The sequence below is a fragment of the Scyliorhinus canicula genome, chromosome 17 (genome assembly GCF_902713615.1).
Source record: "Scyliorhinus canicula chromosome 17, sScyCan1.1, whole genome shotgun sequence".
Classification (NCBI taxonomy): domain Eukaryota; kingdom Metazoa; phylum Chordata; class Chondrichthyes; order Carcharhiniformes; family Scyliorhinidae; genus Scyliorhinus; species Scyliorhinus canicula.
Genome location: NC_052162.1, coordinates 92,213,604 through 92,233,528, shown reverse-complemented (window position 1 = coordinate 92,233,528; position 19,925 = coordinate 92,213,604). Strand labels below are relative to the sequence as shown.

At 47.9% G+C, this 19,925-nt stretch overlaps 1 protein-coding gene across 1 annotated transcript in view; it reads left to right on the top strand.

Annotated features, from left to right (window-relative positions):
* LOC119951480 (sodium- and chloride-dependent neutral and basic amino acid transporter B(0+)-like) overlaps positions 1-19,925 on the top strand; it is a 90,629-nt gene that overhangs the window by 58,846 nt on the left and 11,858 nt on the right. Inside the window, exons 6-11 of the mRNA XM_038774690.1 lie at positions 3,342-3,570; positions 4,049-4,174; positions 6,937-7,055; positions 9,580-9,679; positions 15,154-15,263; positions 15,372-15,542. Of these exons, the coding sequence (XP_038630618.1) occupies positions 3,342-3,570; positions 4,049-4,174; positions 6,937-7,055; positions 9,580-9,679; positions 15,154-15,263; positions 15,372-15,542 (855 nt within the window). The remainder of the gene's footprint in view (positions 1-3,341; positions 3,571-4,048; positions 4,175-6,936; positions 7,056-9,579; positions 9,680-15,153; positions 15,264-15,371; positions 15,543-19,925) is intronic.

Sequence of the window (19,925 nt, the reverse complement as noted above, 5' to 3'; positions counted from 1 at the left end):
GCGTCGCCGTAAAAACTTGCGCCGCCCGCTATTCTCCGCCCCGTCGTGAGTGCGGAGAATCGCGCCCTTAATTTTTCTTCGGAGAAATAGTGCTGCATTACTGTCCAGAAACCTTTGCATTTGTCTTTGCTGTCGAAGGTGAAGGTTTGTATATTTCCAGTGCTATTATGAGCAGCAACACAATCTGCCTCTCGAAAGACTATGCCTGCAGGCCAAGGGTTACAACATAGGGTCTAAACTGCTGCTTGAACATGCGGCAGTTTCATCCAGTTTACGCGAGACTTGAAACTGGTGGGGTGCCTTTAAACCTTCCATCTCTAACTTCACCGTGGTTTGTAGCATAGAGTTGCAGTTGGACATAGTCCACCAGATCGGCGGAAGAATCTGCTCTTTTTGCTCTTCAGCCTATTTCGCCCTGCCTTCTCCATTGTTACCTTTAAGCGTTTTGTAGACGTGTTACCATGTTGTACTCTGGGATCCAACCATTGCAATGATGTACACAGAACATGTAGTTGTTCAATTATAAAGATGATTTACTAACAAACAAATGGGAAGATAGCACAGATAATACAGAGGAAGGTTACTAAATGAATTCAGTGAATTCTCCTGGAACTACTCTAGTACGACTATCCTGTTGTATGTCTTACTACCAACTCGCCTGTCTCTCGAGTCATGTGATGGATCTCTAACGCCCCCTGCTGGTCAGAAATCATACCGATAACTATGTGCATTTATAGACAACTATATACATTGATCTGTACAGACATATCTCACACTCACCCTCACCCGCACCACCCTCACCACTAGCCTCACCCTCACTCCAACTCTCACCCCCGCCCACACCACCCTCACTCCCACCCTCACCCCCACCACACGCAGCCCCCCCCCCCCCAAGCCCACGGTCTAATCATGCATCTTTTCTTGCTTCTTGCAGGACCTGCTGGAGATGGGGCGGTTCCATCCGGCATCCCCTGTCTCCAGCCAGTGCCACAGCCGGAGCCTCCGGTGAGCCGAGTAGTGGCGTTGAGAGCAGCTTCGATGCCAGCCCTCAACCTGAGACCCAAGACATGCCGGAGCTCGAGTCCAAGGATGACGCTGACTTCCAATCACAGCTGTCTCCAATATCCTCCACCATCCCAAACACACTCACCTCAGTTGGGCACTTTAGTGAATAGGCTCCTGGGACACCTTCTGGTGTGGACAACACAGCTGACCCTGTACAGTAGGTGGAGATAGAAACTCCTGAGGGGGTGGACGGTCCAAGGGTGGGCCAACCCCAGGGACTAGCTGCCGTTCAGACAATTTTCTGGCTTCTGGAACAGGCATCTCATCATTTGTGGAGGTGCATTTACAGAGCCAGGGACTACATGAGGGATTGTCGGCGAGCATCCAGTACCTGTGGGTACAGTTGGAGGAGTCCACCCGCGTGCAATAGCAGGAGGTGGTGCCGACAATGCATGCCACACAGGCCAACACCGCATGGGTGGCGTCTGCGGTGGAGGCATTGGGGGAAACGGTTTTGCATGTGGATCACCATGTTCAGGCCCTGGCTAAGGCCCAGGACAGGGTTGCAGCCTCACAGGCAACCATGTGCCAGAGCCACTTGGAAATCGGCCCAGGCACTGGCTGACGTAGAGGGAGGTGGCCCGTCCCAGAGGGAGATGGCACAGTCACTGGCTGATGTGAAATAAACCCAGAAGGTGGTGGAGTCCCAGATGGAGATGGTCCACTCTCTGCTCCATGACCACAAGCATGCAGAGCCTGGCCGAGACCAGAGCGGGCCTCCAGGACTGGCTTTGCCAGATGGCAGGGGAGCCTCAGAGGATAGCTCCGCTAGCACCCCCATAGGTCCCATGGAGTACGTTTGGGCCATCGGGCACCCCGAGAGAAGAGGACATGATGGAGCCCCAGCCGGTTACCTCCGCAAAGGAGGTGCCGGAAAACTGCAAGTCCCCAGACTCCCCCCTCCTGGGGCATCTGGCGGGCACCGGGCAGAACAGGGTGGCACAACATCACCTGGGACGCCCGAGCAGTAGCCGAGCCCACCCAAGCCCGGTCAACCCAGAAGACGCCCGCCAACAAGGACCCATGTCGCAGGGTGGGAGTCACAGCAGGCTGCGTCTACTCCTGCTGTTAGGTCTGGCGAACCACCAAAAAGGGGCAGGGCGAGGAAGATTCCAGAATCAAACCAAAAAACAGCTGGACAACAGAAACCTGCCAAGAAAGAAAATGAATGCCTCTGGACAACACAAGGGAAAGGAGTAAGAAGTTAACCTCCGAAAGTTGAAACTCAGCTTCTTTCTAAAACAAAAAGAACTCAAAAAAAGGATGTTAACCCAACTGCTGAAGTTAAGGCAAACAAAGATCTTACAGAATGTGAAGATAATGATGGAGGGAGACAAAAAAAAGGCAGGACAAAGACAAAAAAGAGATGGAAGCAAGTCCCAGTAAAGATAAAGTAAAATCTGTGTAAGCACCCAAGATGAACAAAAAGGAAGAAGCCCACTGGGTAAGTCAAGCCTGTATATTTAACTAATGGTTCAAGATCTGCTGATTCTTGAAAAGGGGTGGGGTATGGATCAGAGGTTGGAAACATAACAGTGCTGTAATTGTGTAGCTGCAGCAACCAAACTCAGATCTGCTCTTGATGCAGCCAGGCATCATTCAGGGGAACAGATCTGTCCTTTTCTCAATGTATAGAAAACCATTAACAGCATGGATGGAGTACCCTTAACCTCAAGCTAACATCACACCAGAAAGGAGGGAAACCAAGAGTGACGAGCCCCACGAACTGACCTCAGAGCAACAGGATTCCCGTCTACTTGCAGAAGGAGCTCTGCGCTCATTCAGGAAGATTGACAAAAGCACCAAATCGGCCTTCCCCTTCAGAGAAGAGACTTTGGGTGGAGGTGGAGGAGAATGTGCAAATAATAATATGGGGATAAAGCAGGGGGAAATGTAGAGTAAAGGATTAATTATAATGATAAGTACTGAGCATGCGCGTAAGGAACTTTGTCACACTGATGCCACAAGCTAGGAGGAGTTGAGTATGAAGCATCTCAGAGGGTAGCTCCAGCTGTGCCTTGATCTTATTTAACTTTTGTAAGTAGCTATCATGTAAACAAATGGGTTGAACAAAAGATCATCGCCTCAAGTAAGAAACCAACGAATCCTGAGATAAAGGCACAATAACAGGCTATTGACCAGAGGGAGCTTCATGCAGCCAATTCACCATAAACAACACTAGCCACTTGGTTCTGATGGTTAGTGTTGTTTTTTTACCTGTTGAACAATTTTGTGCAAAATGTCCCACTGCTAACTATTTTTTTTCTATTCCCCAGGTCTGGAAAGATGCTGCAACACAAATTTTCTATTCTCTTGCAGTGGGCTGGGGCAGTTTAACAGCATTGTCATCCTACAACAAATTCCACAACAACAATTACCGAGACACCATCATTGTCTGTGTTGTTAACTGTGCTACAAGTGTGTTTGCTGGATTTGCCATCTTCTCCGTCATTGGCCACATGGCCCATGTACAAGACAAGCCCGTTTCAAAGGTTGCACAGTCAGGTAAAGTAGAACTGCTCAAACTATGAACCAGGGTTACTTGAACTATCTCTCTGACATGAACAAATTCCAGTGAACAGACCCAATAATCACCAAATCTACACATCTTTGGACTGTGGGAGGAACCCAGAGGAAACCCAAAGGGGAGACCATGCAAACTCCATACAAGCAGCTGGAATTGAACCCAGGTCCCTAGCGTTGTGAGGCAGCAGTGCCACTGTGCCACTGTGCCACCGTGCTGCCCAGTTCTAGCACAGGCCGTGGCTCCCAGTTGTTGCTGCTGGGACTGCACAGCTGCCGGCTGCAGCGCAGCCATCAGGATGCAACCCCCCCCCGCTCCCATTCCCCTCCCCACACCCTGCCCCCCCCCCCCCACCCAACTCCTAACCCTGGTGCGATGCAAGGGTGTTCTGTCAAATTTAGCCCCATGTCTCTTCTGAGCTTTATTCATTGTATGCTTTCAATTCTACCCATTGTTTAGGTTTTGGTTTGGTTTTCATTGTCTACCCAGAGGCTCTTGCACAGTTGCCATTTGCACCTTTCTTGTCCTCCTTATTTTTCCTCATGCTGGTCACTATGGAACTTGATACTAAGTTTGCAGAATTCGGTAAGAATTGCATTGTTTTATTTAAATAATTTCTGTCTACTTATTGCAAAGGAAATTATGCTAAATTATGTTTATCATATAGGGTGAGAATTTTAAAAATATTTATTTATGGCATTTGGGCGTCTTTGGCTAGGCCAGCATTTATTGTCCATCCCTACTGATCCTTCAAAAGATGAGCTGCCTTCTTGAACCACCACAGTCTATGTGGAGTAGGCACACCCAATGTGCTGTTTGGGAGGGAGCTCCAGGATCTTGACCCAATGACAGCGAAGGAAAGGCAATATATTTTCAGTGAGTGAGTTGGAGGGGAACTTCTAGGTTGTGATGTTTCCAGGTATTTGCTGCCCTGTGCTTCTGGACGGTAGTGGTTGTTTGTTTGGAAGTTGCTTCCTAAGGAACCTTGGTGAGTTCCTGCGGTGCATCTTGTAGATGGTACACACGGCTGTCAGTATTCGGGTGGTATTATGTATTGAAGTAGTACTGCCTGCTGGTGGAATGTCATGTTATCTGTTGTGACAGCAGCAAAATGTTTGTGACCTCACGACGTATGACACCATCCAGGACAAAGCAGCCCACTTGATTGCTCCCCCTTCCACAAACATTCAAACCCTCCATCACTGATACACCAAAACCTAAACAGTGGATAGAATTGAAAGCATACAATGAATAAAGCTCAGAAGAGACATGGGGCTGAATTTGACAGTGTGTACCATCTACAAGATGCACTGCAGGAATTCACCAAGTTTCCTCAGACAGCACTTTCCAAACATGGCCACTACCATCTGGAAGGACAAATGCAGCAGACACATGGGAACACTACCACCTGAAAGTTCCCCTCTGAGTCACTCACCATCCTGACTTGGAAATACATGGCCGTTACTTCACTGTCGCTGGGTCAAGATCCTGGAATCCCTACCCAGCACCTCAGATATACCTGCACCTCAAGGATGCAGCAGTTTAAGAAGGCATCAAGAAAGCATCTCACCGCCACCTTCTCAGAGGCAATTAGAGATGGGTAATAAATGCTAGCCTAACCAGTGTCACCAACATCCCATAAATAGAGGAGCAGGCCATTCGGCCCTTCATGCCTCCTCCACCATTCAATAAGATCGCAGTTGATCTGGCTGTGGATCCAACTCCACTTTCCTGACCCCCCCTCATCCCCCCCCCACCCCCACCCCCCCACCACCCCCCACACTGCCTCAGCATTTGACTATTTAGTCTATCAAAAATCCATTGAACTCAGCCTTAAATAAATTCAGTGGCCCAGCCTCCACTGCTTTCTGGGAAAGAGACGAATGACCATCTGACACAAAACTTTACTCCTAATCTCCTTGCTAGAAGGGAGACATCGGGCAGGATTTTCTGGACCAGTCCGCTGCCAGGATCATCTGGTGTCATTGAAAGTCAATGGACATTTGGCTCGGTCTCCAAATCTCTTGGGGCCGTTCTCTCCACAATGACACTGGAAGCTCCAGGTCATCTTAAACTCCCTTAGTCAGTTACACAAGGGGAAACAAAATATTGATGGGCTGGTCCTCTCTTTGGGCAGAGAAATGGTGGATGATGACCCCAGGGTTAGGTAAACCTGTGATACTAAGGGTGATATATTTCAACTGAGACACTGGTTGATCCTGTGGATCTGGAGCCAGTGGGAGATTGGATGGTTTACTGATCCTGGTTATGGGCAGGTTGGGTTGGTGCTGTGGGCCTGAGATGAGGAGAGATCACAGACTTGAGGAGGAGTGGTGGTTGGTGGAGGCTGGGGTAAGTTGAAATTGGAGGCGGAAGTTTGTGTTGGGAGGTGGTGGGTCTGCAGTCTTCATAATGGGATTAGAGGCCTTGGTGGGAAGATTGCTGGGAGATTCCCAACTGTGGGAGGCTTCTGCATCCACCAAGTCCTCCTAGATGGTCTAACTGTTGAATTTCCATGGAGCTAAAGCTGAACGCCATTGACGCAGTCTTGTTCAAATTATCAACCTGCTCCTTGGTGTGTGTTTACTGCTCGCCCACCTTCCTGGCTCAGATAAAGCCAGAAATGTGTGGGTTGGAGGCTTTCTTTGATCAGGAAACATTTTTATGGGACTTTATTGACCCGGCCTGCTAAAAGCCCATCGCTTTTTAAGGTTAAATGGTTAAAGGTTAAAGGTTGATGTCTGAGGACCATAATTATGTATTCCTCGCTAAAACTTTCCATAACACCAGAGTATCAGGAGTGGGACTAGGTCAAATGCATGTTTCAGAGAGGAGACAATTGGGTGGGGGAATAAAAACAGAAAAAAACTGGGAAAACATAGCAGGTCTGTGATAATCTAAGGAGTGAAGAACTGAGTTAATGCTTTAAGTCCAACATGAATCTTCTTCAGAACATATGGTCAAGGAATCTGTCCTCATCTACTCACCAGGTCTGCAAGTATTTGGCCTCCTCAATGACGGGATGGGTAGTATCAATGTGTAATACAAACATTCGAAAGGTAGAGCGATTTAGCGGGAGATTTCTTCATGCTTCCATATGATGCTGACTATGGAAAACTGATTAGAACATGTGTTATGACATCACGTCCCGTGAGGATGCAAGTATTTACGTAAACCAATATTGAATACAATATTCAAACGATAATACATATTTTATCGAATGTGTTGTTTTAACATTACGAATCAATAAACCATCAGATGAGCTTTGTCTGCGTCTGGGTAAATTATTAATTAATTAATTATTAATTAATTAAGCACTAATCCATTTTAACATTTTCTTTCATCAGAAACAATTCTAACCATCCTGCTGGATCGGTTCCCGAAGTTTCGACAAACAAATCGCCTTCATCTAATAGCTGGAATTTGCTTGTCGTTTTATGTCCTTGGTCTTCTGTATGTAACACAGGTACATTGCTTTTGAGCTCTTGTCACGTGAGAAAGCTCACAGAATTCAGTGGTACAGTAAGGCCTTCTATGGGCTTCACTGCCAGTGGGACTCTGCGTTCTGCCGGCAGCACAGCCATGCCCTCGGGTTTCCCGGGGCATGGGGTGGCCGCATTGGGAAATCCCATTGGCGAATGACGGGAAGGGAGAATCCCACTGTCGGCGACGCCCCGCATCCCGGAAAAGGAAGTGTGTTGCCACTGATGTTTTTCCACTTATTTAATGTTGTTCACTAATGGTATGGGACTGACTTACCTTTCCCCATCTGCTATAAATAAATACAAACTCTGGTTAAAGAGATGAAATGCAGCGAATGTAACACCTAGCAAATCAGATTTACAATGTCATCCTTTTCAATCAGCAGGATTTTTTGGAAACTTCGCTTTCAGCGTTGGGGTGACTAGTTTGTACATTTCTGTCCCAGTGCGAGCTCGGCCGAGGAGCATCGGAAATAGGAACATAAGCAGACTTTTCACCCACTCGATCCTTCCCAGCCATTCAACTAAATCATGGCTGACCTTCTACTTCAATATAATCCTGCACAATCCCATACCCTTGATGCCTTCAATAATCAGAAATCTATCGATTTGTCTTATCATAGAATCATAGAATTTACCGTGCGGATGGAGGCCATTCGACCCATCAAGTCTGTACCGGCACGCAAAAAGAGCCCCGATCCAAGCCCACACCTTTACCCTATCCACTGAACACAGTAACCCCACCTTACCTTTTTGGACACTAAGGGCAATTTAGCATGGCCAGTCTACCTAACCTATACATCTTTGGACTGTGGGAGGAAACCGGAGCATCCGGAGGAAACCCATGCAGACACGGGGAGAACGTGTAGACTCTGCACAGACAGTGACCCAAGCCAGAAATTGAACCTGGGACCCTGGAGCTGTGAAGCAACTGTGCTAACCACTGTGATACTGTGCTGCCCAGTCTTGAACATGACTGAGCCTCCGCAGCCCTCTGAAGTAAAGAATTCCAAAGATTGTCCGCCCTCTGACTGAAGAAATTCCTCCTCAGCTCAGTCCTAATTGGCCTGCCCCTTATTTGTCCCCTGGTTCTAGACCCCTCCAGCCAGGGGAAACATCCTTCTTGCATCTACCCTGTTGAGGCTTATAAAAAATTTTTATGTTTCAATGAGGTTTTCACTCATTCTTCTAATGTCTAGAGAATACAGGCCCTGTCTCCTCAATCTTTCCTCATAGGGCAATCCCTCCATCCCCAGAGGCACTCTGCTGAACCTCTGGTACACTCCCTGTATGGTAACTATCTATTTCCTCAGATAAGGAGACCAAACTGTACACAATACTCCAGGTGTGGTCTCACCAAGGCTGTATACAATTGGTAGTAGGCCATCTTTTTACTGTACTCAAATACTCTTGCAATAAAGGCCGGTGTACCATTTGTCTTCCCAATTGTTTGTTGCACCTGTATGTTCGCTTTCCATGGCTCATGCTCAAGAACGCCCAGGTCCATTTGGACATCAGCAATTCCCAATCTTTCACCATTTCATAAGCTTTGCAGGGTGAATTCACCGCCATGTTTCTTAATGGCGAGCCACTGCTGGAAACGGGATTATCTGTTTCACTGCTGGCCAGTGGCATTTCCCATTGTAACCACCCCACACAACCGGGAATCCTGCGGGCAGGGTGCGCTCCCGGTGGAACGGAATATCCTGGCAGCTGAGACTTCATCCCGCATTGGGTGGCACCGTGGCTCAGTGATTAGCACTGCTGCCTCACAGTGCCAGGGACCCGGGTTCAATTCTGGCCTTGGGTGACTGTGTGAAGTTTGCATGTTCACCAGTTGTCTGTGTAGGTTTTTTCTGGGTGCTCCGGTGTCCTCCCATAGTCCACAGATGTGCAGGCTAGGTGGATTGGCCATGCTAAATTGCCCGTTAATATCCAGGGATGTGCACGTTACGTTTGGGGTTACGGGGATAGGGCTGGACTGTGGTCCTGGGTTAGAGTGCTCTTTTGGAGGGTCCGTGCAGACCCGATGGGTCAAATGGCCTCCTTCAACAATGCAGGGTCCCTACGATTCTGTTCTATTTCTGGTTTTCATAGCAAAGTAAAATAACGTCCACATTTTTCCACATGATGTTCCACCTGCCATGTTCTGCACTGGATTGGATTGCAACCATGCTGACATTCTCTGCTGTCGCCTCCCAGATCGGAGAGGTGAGGCTGGGTGCTTCTTGGAGCTATCCCTGTGGTACAGGACATCCATGTGTTTGCATACTCCTGTTATCAAAGCCTCGCGCGAGGTGTGGGGGGGCAGAGCACATAAACATGGCTGATTTCAGAGCTTAAAAGAATGAGGACTAATTGAAGAGATAAGTTAGAGTTGGGTGTTTTGCAATTGAGTGAAAGCGGAAATTGTTTCATATTCCTTCAATCTGACAATAAAACTATTAAGAATATTTAAATGTGATGGTTTTATCATGTAACATTTTTCAAATTCTGATTTAATTTTAGGCTGGGATTTACTGGTTATATCTAATGGATTATTACTGCACTGGATGGATTCTCATGATAACAGCTCTGCTGGAACTCATTGGTCTCAGCTGGATCTACGGTAAGTAATGCAGAATAAAAGTACTGAAGTGCCTTAATGTGTCTGGGGAGAAAGGAAGACAGGTGGGCAGCATGATGGCACAGTGGTTAACACTGCTGCCTCACAGCGCCAGGGATCCAGGTTCAATTCCAGCCTCGGGTGACTGCCTGTGTGGAATTGATACTTTCTCCCTGTGTCTGATTGGGTTTCCTCCGGGTGGTCCGGTTTCCATCCACTCTCCAAAGATCTGCAGCTTAGATGGATTGGTCATGGTAAATTGCCCGCAGTGACCATCGGTTAGGTGGGATTATGAGGTTACAGGGTGGGTGAGTGGGCCTACGTAGGGTACTCTTTCAGCGGGTCGGTCCGGATTCGAAGGGACAAATGGCCTCCTTTTGCACTGTCAGGATTTTAGGAGATGAATTGGTTGATGTGATAAAGACAGTTCTTCATATCTGAGAATTAAAATGCTCTGCTTACCTGTCGAAGATCTTTGAGAACAGGAGTAAGCCAACACCGGGATGTTCTATACCCCAGGGATGGCTCCAAGGGGCACCCAGCCTCACCTCTCCAACCTGGGAGGTGACATCAGAGAAGGTCAGCATTGTTGCAATCCAAACCTGATAAAAGACTTGCTTTGATTTCCTGTCCCTCCCCCATTCTGATAACAGGGACCTGTGCATTGCAGTCCAGATCTGAAACGCTAATCTTTCTTCGGCTGGGATTTTCCGCTCCTGTCCGCAGAAAGCATATTTTGCGGCACCAGCAGAAACATCATAAGAAGGCCTTAGACACGCCTTCCGGTGGCACGTCATTATCGGCTTCATGGGGCAGAATCATATTCCCACATCAAATAAAGCGCCGCAATGTCAGAGTGACGCGATGTTCGATTGGTTTCAAAAGGCTCAAACCTGGTGAGCATGATGTGGAGATGCTGGTGTTGAACTGGGGCGAGCACAGTAAGAAGTCTTACAACACCAGGTTAAAGTCCAACAGGTTTGTGTCGAATCACTAGCTTTCGGAGCACAGCTCCTTCCTCAAGTGAATGAAGAGGTGGCTTCGAGAAACACATATATAGACAAAGTCAGTGATGCAAGATGATACTTTGAATGCGTGCCTTTGCAGGTAATTAAGTCTTTACAGGTCCAGATGGTGTGACAGGAGAGAGGGATAATCACAGATTAAAGAGGTGTGAATTGTCTCAAGCCAGGACAGTTGGCTATCAGTTTCTGCTCGGCAATTCTGCTTTAGCGCGCGTCCTGAAGGCCGCCTTGGAGAAGGCTTCCCCAAAGATCAGAGGTTGAATGCCCTTGACTGTTGAAGTGTTAGCTGACTGGAAGGGAACATTCCTGCCTGGCATTTGTCGCTTGATGTCCATTCATCCGTTGTCGCAGCGTCTGCATGGTCTCGCCAATGTACCACGCCTCGGGACATCCTTTCATGCAGCGTATGAGGTAGACAACATTGGCCGAGTCGCACCAGTACATACCCCGTACCTGGTGGGTAGTGTAATGGTGGTGCCCATGTCGATGATTGGTGACCATTACTCGAAGGGGAGCTCGGAGGTGAGTTCACTCAACGTTGGTGAAGCGCTTATGGAGAAGCTCCACATCTGTAGGGTGGAGGAGGGGAGTGGAGGGTCAGAGGCAAGTCACAGCAATGCTTTCAAGGCTGCCTTTTGCTGCAGGGCCATAGGCATGTTTGAAGGGCCTGAGAGAGAGGGAAGGAAAGAGAAGCCTGGGACATGGGCTTCAATGTGGTGGTGAGAGGGTGTGGGGGGGGGGGGGGGGCATTAGGGGTGGCAGTCAGCACGGACTCAAGATTCAAATTAATCAGAGAGTACGAGGGTAGGGGAGGTTGCAGTGGTGTGCTTATGGAGGTAGGATGCAGACAAGGGTAAGGATAATGAAAAGGTATATGAAAGGTCAGACTTTGCAGGTGAGACCATTTAGCTTGAGCTTAAATTACATGTTCAGGGTCAGACTAGTCACACAATTGCGCCCATTCAAGCAGCACTTATGTGTGAAAGTGCCAATGATTGCTGCTCAGCCTTTAACCTTTGGCACACAGATTTCCAAATTCAACGACAGCCATAGTGCTGTCCATTGTCCAGCTGAACAAGCTGGAATATCCCCTTAGGAAGGTGGCCTTGGCCCACATCTCAAGGATAGAGCTCTTTGGCCTTGGCTCTATGCTGAAGTCTCTATTGACAAGTGCATCCCAGAACCAAGTTGAGCGCAAGACCTTGAAATGAATTTTAGGACAATGCCTGAGCTTGAGGGGAGAGCTCAGGTGCAGTACAGTGGCCAAAGCTGTCACCACGCAATCATATGGTGTGGGGGCAGATGTGGTGTTGGGTCTTGCCAAATACGTAATACCTAACCTAAGGAACACCAATGTTATGGCCAGGACATGACTCAATCTACTTTGAGCCATAAGATTTCTTCAGTGCAGAAGGATGCCATTCAGCCCATTGGGTCTGCATTGACCCTCTGAAAGAGCACCCCACCTAGGCTCATTCCCCTGCCCTATCTCCGTAACCCCACCTCCCTATACATCGTTGTAAACTTAAGGGGCAAACCACTGCATATCTTTGGACTGTGGGAGGAAACCGAAGCACCCAGAGGAAAGCCACGTAGACATGGGGAAAAAATGCAAACCACACGGACAGTAACCCAAGGCTGGAATTAAACCTGGTCCCTGGCTCTGTGGGCAGCAGTGTTGACCACTGTGCCACCATGCTTCCCACTGCGCTGCACAGCTAAGGCAGCTGAGAGACAACTTCAGATGTTGAATGGACAAAGAGTGGTGCTTAGATTCAAACGCTTGCCATCAAGTCACTCTTTTTGATGTTACAGAGTGGAGACTGCCAGGAGCACGGTGCCTGGTAACCTCGCTATCATTCTTCTCACTCAAAGGGGGGCAAGCACTGTGGTGCAGTGGTTAGCACTGCCACCTCATGGTGTCGAGGACCCGGGTTTGATCCTGGCCTTGGGTCACTGCTAGTGTGGAGTTTGCAGATTCTCTCCGTGTCTGCACGCTAAATTGTCCCTTAATTGGGAAAAAAATAATTGGGTACTCTAAATTTTTTTTAAAATTCTTATCACTTTGATACAGGAGAGAAGAAGAAGGTTTCATAGGTGACATTGGCCATCAAGAGGATGGGATGGCGGGGCTTGTTCTGCACACTGAGGATGAACTTCAGAGAGCCATCACTTGGAGGTGCCTCACTCGACTCAGGGTCTACAGCTGGCACTTGATATACCTGCAGATGTCTGAGAACAACTGTCACCAAGGACTCGGCATGTCCAGGGTCGGGTTGATCACATCTGCCTCCGCTGCAGGATTTGGCACCACAGATACTTGGAGGGCATACACTGCCAATGTCGATGAAGTGTCTGCGGCACTTAATTATTACACCAGTCGCTCCTTCCAGAACTCTACAGATGACCTCTGCAGAACGCAAGCCTCTGCACACAAGTGTATCCAGGAGGTGATGGACGCAATCTTTGAGAGAGCACACAAATTCATCCATTTTCATAGAGTCCCTACAGTGCAGAAGCAGGCCATTCAGTCCATAGAGTCCACATGGACCCACATGGATCCTACGTCCGCCCAATCCCCCACCCTATCCCCATAATCTACCTACCAATTCGTCTATGAATTCCTCCTGTGTGTTGCTGTTAGGGTCAGAGTCGATGACCTGGCTCATGGACATTTTGGGAAGTACGGTAGTACGGTGGTTAGCATAGTTGCTTCACAGCTACAGGGCCTCAGGTTCGATTCCCGGCTTGGGTCACTGCCTGTGCGGAGTTTGCACGTTCTCCCCGTGTATGCATGTGTTTCCTCCGGGTGCTCCGGTTTCCTCCCACAGTCTAAAGATGTGCAGGTTAGGTGGACTGGCCTTGCTAAATTGCCCTTAGTGTCCAAAGTTAGCTGGGGTTACTGGGTTACGGGGATGGAATGAAGGTGTGGGCTTATTCAGGGTGCTCTTTCCAAGAGCTGATACAGACTCGATGGGCCGTATGGCCTCCTTCTGCACTGCAAATTTTATGATTCTATGACTCCTTTAGTTGCTTCCCAGATAGCCTGCGAAAGAAAGGAGAGTTTATTAGTGCATGGCAAGTGGCTGGCAAACAGGAGACACTGCACTATTGTCTGAAGGATGGTGCAGTGCTGCATCCTCACCTGGTTGAGTGCCGCCAAGGAGTGGCCCATGTCCTTCCCGGCCAGCTAGATTGCTTTTTTCTCAAAGTCAGTGAGTACCTTGAGCACCAATATCCCTCCACATATCTGATACCTTGCCCTCCTGTAGCTGTGAAGCAACTATGCTAACCACTGTACTACCGTGCTTCCCAAAATGTCCATGAGCCAGGTCCTCAACGCTGACCCTAACAGCAACACACAGGAGGAATTCATAGACGAATTGGTAGGTAGATTATGGGGATAGGGTGGGGGATTGGGCCAACGTAGGATGCTCTTTTCGAGGGTCCATGCGGACTCTATGGACTGAATGGCCTGCTTCTGCACTGTAGGGACTCTTGCCAGCTAGTCCTGTATCAAGAGAGCTGGAGAGAGTGCAAACAGGACATGTGCCAGGGCAGATGATAACTATGCCTGTATGTGTATGGGTGGTGAGTGGGAGCAGTGAGATGTTGAGGACGACCCACAAGAGAGATGATGATGCGTGTGGGAGAGTGAGTGTGGTCTCCATGATAATGGCAGTGAGTAAGATCTCTGTAGATGTATAGTGGGTATGATGTTAATTTTAACTGATGAGAAGAGTGACTTACTCTGCCAGAACAGAGATGTTCATTCGTCTTCTTGCGGCACCTGATTGCTGTCCTCTTCTGCAGGGCATTGATACTGATCACCACGGCCACCGTCACTGCCTCCCATGCTGGACTGCTGACCTTGGTTGTGACTCTTCATCCAGAGCACGGGTAGAGTGCATAAAGCAGGCGCTTGAGGGAGACGTTGGCAAATTGGTGGGCAAAATGGTTCCGGAGTCTGGCAGGCATGACTTTCCAGCAAATTCTGAACTGTGGCTGCTGTGTGCAGGTGCAGCCTCCAAATACAATGCCCAGATCATTGAAACGCCAAGGTAATGACTGGACGGGCAAATCAGAAGCCTCCCACCAGCGATCTGGCGTGGAACCTGTGGCTGCTCAGTTTTTCCTGAAGTGTCACACAGATTGGCAGAAAAGGCCATAATTGATGGCGGCGGGTTAAAGGTCACTTTTCTCACCTGAAAGAAGACTTTGACAATTTCTGAGATGATTCTGCCCTTAGAGTCTTTTGGGATTTGTACAAATATTTTACTTTCATAGGTTGGTGACACTTTACTCACCCTGTTTGAAATCCTGAATGATCCTTTCTCTCATTTAACCTGTTTGATAGTGACACCCAGGCCGAGATGAACTTCGACAGTAAACAAGTTGCCTGAAGGCAGTACAAACCAAGTGATTGTGTCTCTGCTTTCTTGTTGTTCACAGGAGTAAACAGATTCATCAAGGACATTGAGATGATGATTGGGGGACAGACTTGGCTCTTCTGGCTGTGGTGGAGAGTCTGTTGGATTTTTATCTCTCCGTGTTTGCTGGCAGTAAGGAGCTGTTACCTCTTTTCACGAGTTAAACTGAAAATAAGCAAGATGAACATAATCCATTTCATTTGATTTCTTGCCTGTTTTATGTGATCATTTTTCATTCAGGTAATCCTAATCTGGTCCTTAGCAACACTCACCCCACCAACATATGGGTCTGTTGAGTACCCAGTCTGGGCAACAGCACTTGGCTGGTGTATGATCATCTTCTGTATTATGTGGATCCCCATTGTCGCCATTGTGAGAGTTGTCCAAGCTGAGGGTGCCACCTTGTGCCAGGTAAGGAAACACCTTGACATCTTTTCATGGTTGAAAAATAGGGGGTGCAAAATGAGGCTCCATATTGGCAGTATAGTTTCAGCACCATGAGTGTCATTTTGAACTCAAGTGTTGCATATGGCATTTCCTCCCATTTATGGCATTACCCACACCTAATGCCATCCACGTAAAGGCACTATCACAGAAGCGATGAGTTGTCCTGGAAGCAACACGTGTGGGTGTGTGGGGGGAGGGGGGGATTGTGAATGGAGGGTTCAGATGAGGGGAGGAAATAAGGAAGCAGATAGTAATAAGTAGGATAACGATATAGGAATTTATAACCAGAATATGACAGGAAAAGCCAAAGCGCATAAATGTATGATTATAAGTAAATAGGATCGGAATGTGGAAAGATAGTTGAAGAAGACAACATCAGAAGCTCTTTATCTTACTGACCCTGACTTTCCAAGGAAGATAGATGAGTTAAAAGCACAAATAGAAAACAATGGGTTTGATCTAATATTTAGTACAAAGGCTGAGAACTGAGAATGTTTGAATTTTGGAGGGATAGGTGGGAAAGTAAAAGTAGTGTGGTAGGTCTGTTAATATGGGATGTATTCAGTGCTGTAGTGAAAATGGCTCAGGACATCAAGATGGGGCATCGGTTTAGGCCAGGGGTGGGCAAACTTTTCCGTGCAAGGGCCACATTCAGAAATTCACAATTTTAAAGGGCTGCATAGTATATTAAGTAAAATAATTACTTCACCCGGTTATGATTCTGGGCGCCACATATAGAACATAGAACAGTACAGCACAGAACAGGCCCTTCAGCCCTCGATGTTGTGCCGAGCAATGATTACCCTACTCAAGTCAACGTATCCACCCTATACCAGTAAGTAACCCAACAGCCCCCCCCCCCCCCCCCCAATTAACCTTAAAAAAAAATTTAAAATTTAAATTGAAAAAAAATGTTTTTTTTTAATGACTTGGTGGGCCGCATAAAGACCTTTGGCGGGCCGTATGCGGCCCGCGGGCCGTAGTTTGCCCACCCCTGGTTTAGGCTGAGATAAGAAATGTCAATGGAAGGAATAAGTGTAGTCTGTCGGCACTGTACAGAATATGAATCAAGAAGTGATTCAGACTTGTAAGAAACTTACTGCGAGAATCATAATTGACTTTAACCTTCATATAAATTGATCAAAATGGTGGCAAAGGTAGTCACAAAGACAAAATAGAAGTCTGTGTTTAAGTTTCTAAGAACAATACATTCCAGAACCAACCAGGGAACAGGTTAAATGAAACCTGGTGGCGTTTAATGAGATCCTCTGGGGAAGAGTGATCTTATTATTGTGGAATTTCATACTGAGGGTGTAAAAAGGCAGCCTGAAACTAGTGTCTAAAGCAGATTTTACAAATAGATAAAAAATAAGACAGTGAATGAGCAGTGGCAGACATTTAAAGAGATATATCACAACTCTCAACAAAGATGATTTCATTGAGAAAGATTCTGTGAAAAGGAGGATCCATCCATGCTAACAGAGGAGGTTAAGGATATGATCAAATTGAAAGAAAAGACATGCACTGTTGCAAAGATTAGATATGGGAAAGAAGACTTGAAAATGTTATCAAAGTTTGACTAAAAAGAAAGAGGAAGAAAATAGACAATGAGAGTCAATTAGCAGGAAATATAAAAAATGGAGTATTACTACATAATAGGGAAGAGCTAAAATAAACATTGGCCTCTTTGAGATTGACACTCAGGAATTAGTAATGTGAAGGAAGGAAAAGGCGGAGATTGTGACCAATCTCCGGCCATTGAGATTCTCGGGGTTTCCCGGCAGCGTGGGGTGGCTTCAATTAATAATAGTTCAGTTCAATAATTGTTGGAAATGGTTGGGGAATCTGGTACTAGGGGGTATAGTTTCATCATACATAGAAACGTAAATAGAAAATAGAAGCAGGAAGAGGCCATATGGCCCTTCAAGCCTGCTCCGCCATTCATTATGATCATTGATGATCGGATTCAATACCTGATCACACCTTCCCCCTAAATGCCTTGATCCCTTTTGCCCCAAGAGCTATATCTCGGGCTAGATTCTCCGTTTATAAAGGAAGTGTGCCGTTTTACGGCAGAAACAAACGGTGCAACACCTGCACCAATTCAGCTATTTTCAATCGGCTAGCGCCGTCGCCATGTGGAACACAATGAATTCCATGGAAAACGGTGCCGGGTTCGCAGGGTCCGTGATTGGCACTCATGAGGCTCACATGCCACAGTCGCACTTAAACGGTCCTTCACCCCAAACACACCGTCCCAGCTAACAAGATGGCTGGAAGGAGAGCAGCGCCACGGTTCAGGGACGCTGAACTGGACATCCTCACTGATGCCGTAGAGGAGTGAAGGATGTCCCTATACCCTGACCTGGGAGTAAAGCCGTCAGGCACCGCCGTCTACCATGCCTGGACACAGGTGGGAGGGACGGTCAGCGCCGTGGGCAACGTCGCCCGGACATGGCATGCAGTGCTGGATGAAACTTCATGACATTCCCAGAGTGGCCAGGCTGAGCTGACTGGTCCGTGCCCCTGGCACTAACCCCATAACCCCCACACATCCGTAACCTGCCCCCCCCCCCCCCCCCCCCCCCCCCCCCCAGGGGACAGCGGAACCCCTACCCTGCCCCACATGCCATCACCCATGCCAACCGCCATGGCCGGGTGCCCTGGCCACTGAGGCCACCATCGACCCAACACCTGGGCTGCTTGCGTCAGAACATCTAGTGGTTGTGCTGTTTGTGTTCTCCCCCCCCCCCCTCCCTCCGCAGGTGAAGGCTATGCACAACTGCCAGGAGCGGGATAAGACCAGAGGGGGATGAGCAGAACTGCGACCTCCCCCCCCACTTCCCCCCCCGCCCCCATCATGCAGAGCAGATGTTGCTGGTGGCCCAGAGAATGTTGCTGGGATGGAGTGCAGTCACGGGAGAGCAAGTGAGACCCCACCGAGTAGCGGTTGCCCATGACACGTGTGTAGGCATCCCCCCACATCACTCCCATAACCCCCTCATCAAGGGTACTTTATTTACACACAATTAGTCATGCAACATAGACACTACTAGTTGACTACACCTACACGTAACTGCGGGCATCCAGCTTAGGTCAGAAAATAGTGGCCGCTGTTCAATTCTGGATCTATTGGGTTCGAAGGAGTAACTGCTGCTCAGCTGGGCTCATCCATCTGGTAGCGGGCGTTGAACTTGGACTCGCTTCTGGTGTTGCTGCACCTGGCGATGGCTGTGACCGGGGCACCAAGACAAAGAGAGAGCAAACATATGGCAAACTTTTCTTCTTATACTTGTGGGTTTTCGCGCACTTTTGGGTGGTCCTTCGATTTGGGCCTTACTAATTGGGTGATCTCTGATCACTCCGTTCGATTCCTTAGGCAATAAGTGGGCGGGGATCTGGATGGTTGGGCGTGTCCCAAGCGGTCACTGACCCTGTTGCGTGCGTTTCCCTTGAACAGGGAGTGCCGCCAAAATGTCTGGGACTGTCCCGGTTGCTTGAGTACCAGTCCTTTGTTTTGGTGAAGATGGGCCATCAAATGCTAATTGGCCCCATTACAATGCTAATTGGATGGAGCTTTGATATCGTCTGGACTTCTGGCTTACGAATATGCATTTCAGGCTTTGAGCCTGCCTGAGTTTTCACTTGGCCATTTTACCCGCCAGGCTTTGCGAGTTTCTCTGTATCTTGTTGGAAGTGGCCATCCCAAATGGCTACACTCCGCCCTCTTGATCCTCAATGAGAAGCATGAAGGATCACAATACTGGGTCTTCTTTGTTATCTGAAATGCCGGGTACCCTTAACCAAGGACAGGTTCTACTCTACTCTGTCCTATGGGTCAAAACAATTTACCCAATTGCCTCTAAACAACACATGTCTAAGAATTTCTAAGGGGCCATTTAACATTCAGTAAAAGGGAAACCTCTAACTGTCTCTAACTAGACTACACTCATGCTGCTATTTAACAATCAAAGAACTTATCTTACAATACAAACGAAAATCAGATAGCAGCATCACATTTCTTCCTGTCACTAACATTCATATACAGGAAAACAAACTTTATTAACAAAACAACAACCGCGGAATGCATTAAAGAGTGTGGGGTTTGCTGGAGTCCGAGGAAAGGGGCTCTAAATGTGTATACTGGAAGGTGGGAGGCTCTCCTCCTCCATTTTCGCAATCTGATTGTCTGGACGATACTGTACAATACGGCTATCACTAGTAAGGCTTCCACTGTGTAGGACAGTGAATACCACTTAACGAGATTCTCACACCATGTGGAGGTATCGGTGGCTCTGTGTGTGTGTGTGATGCAGTGTCCGGGCTGGGTGTTGTGTTGGGTAGTCA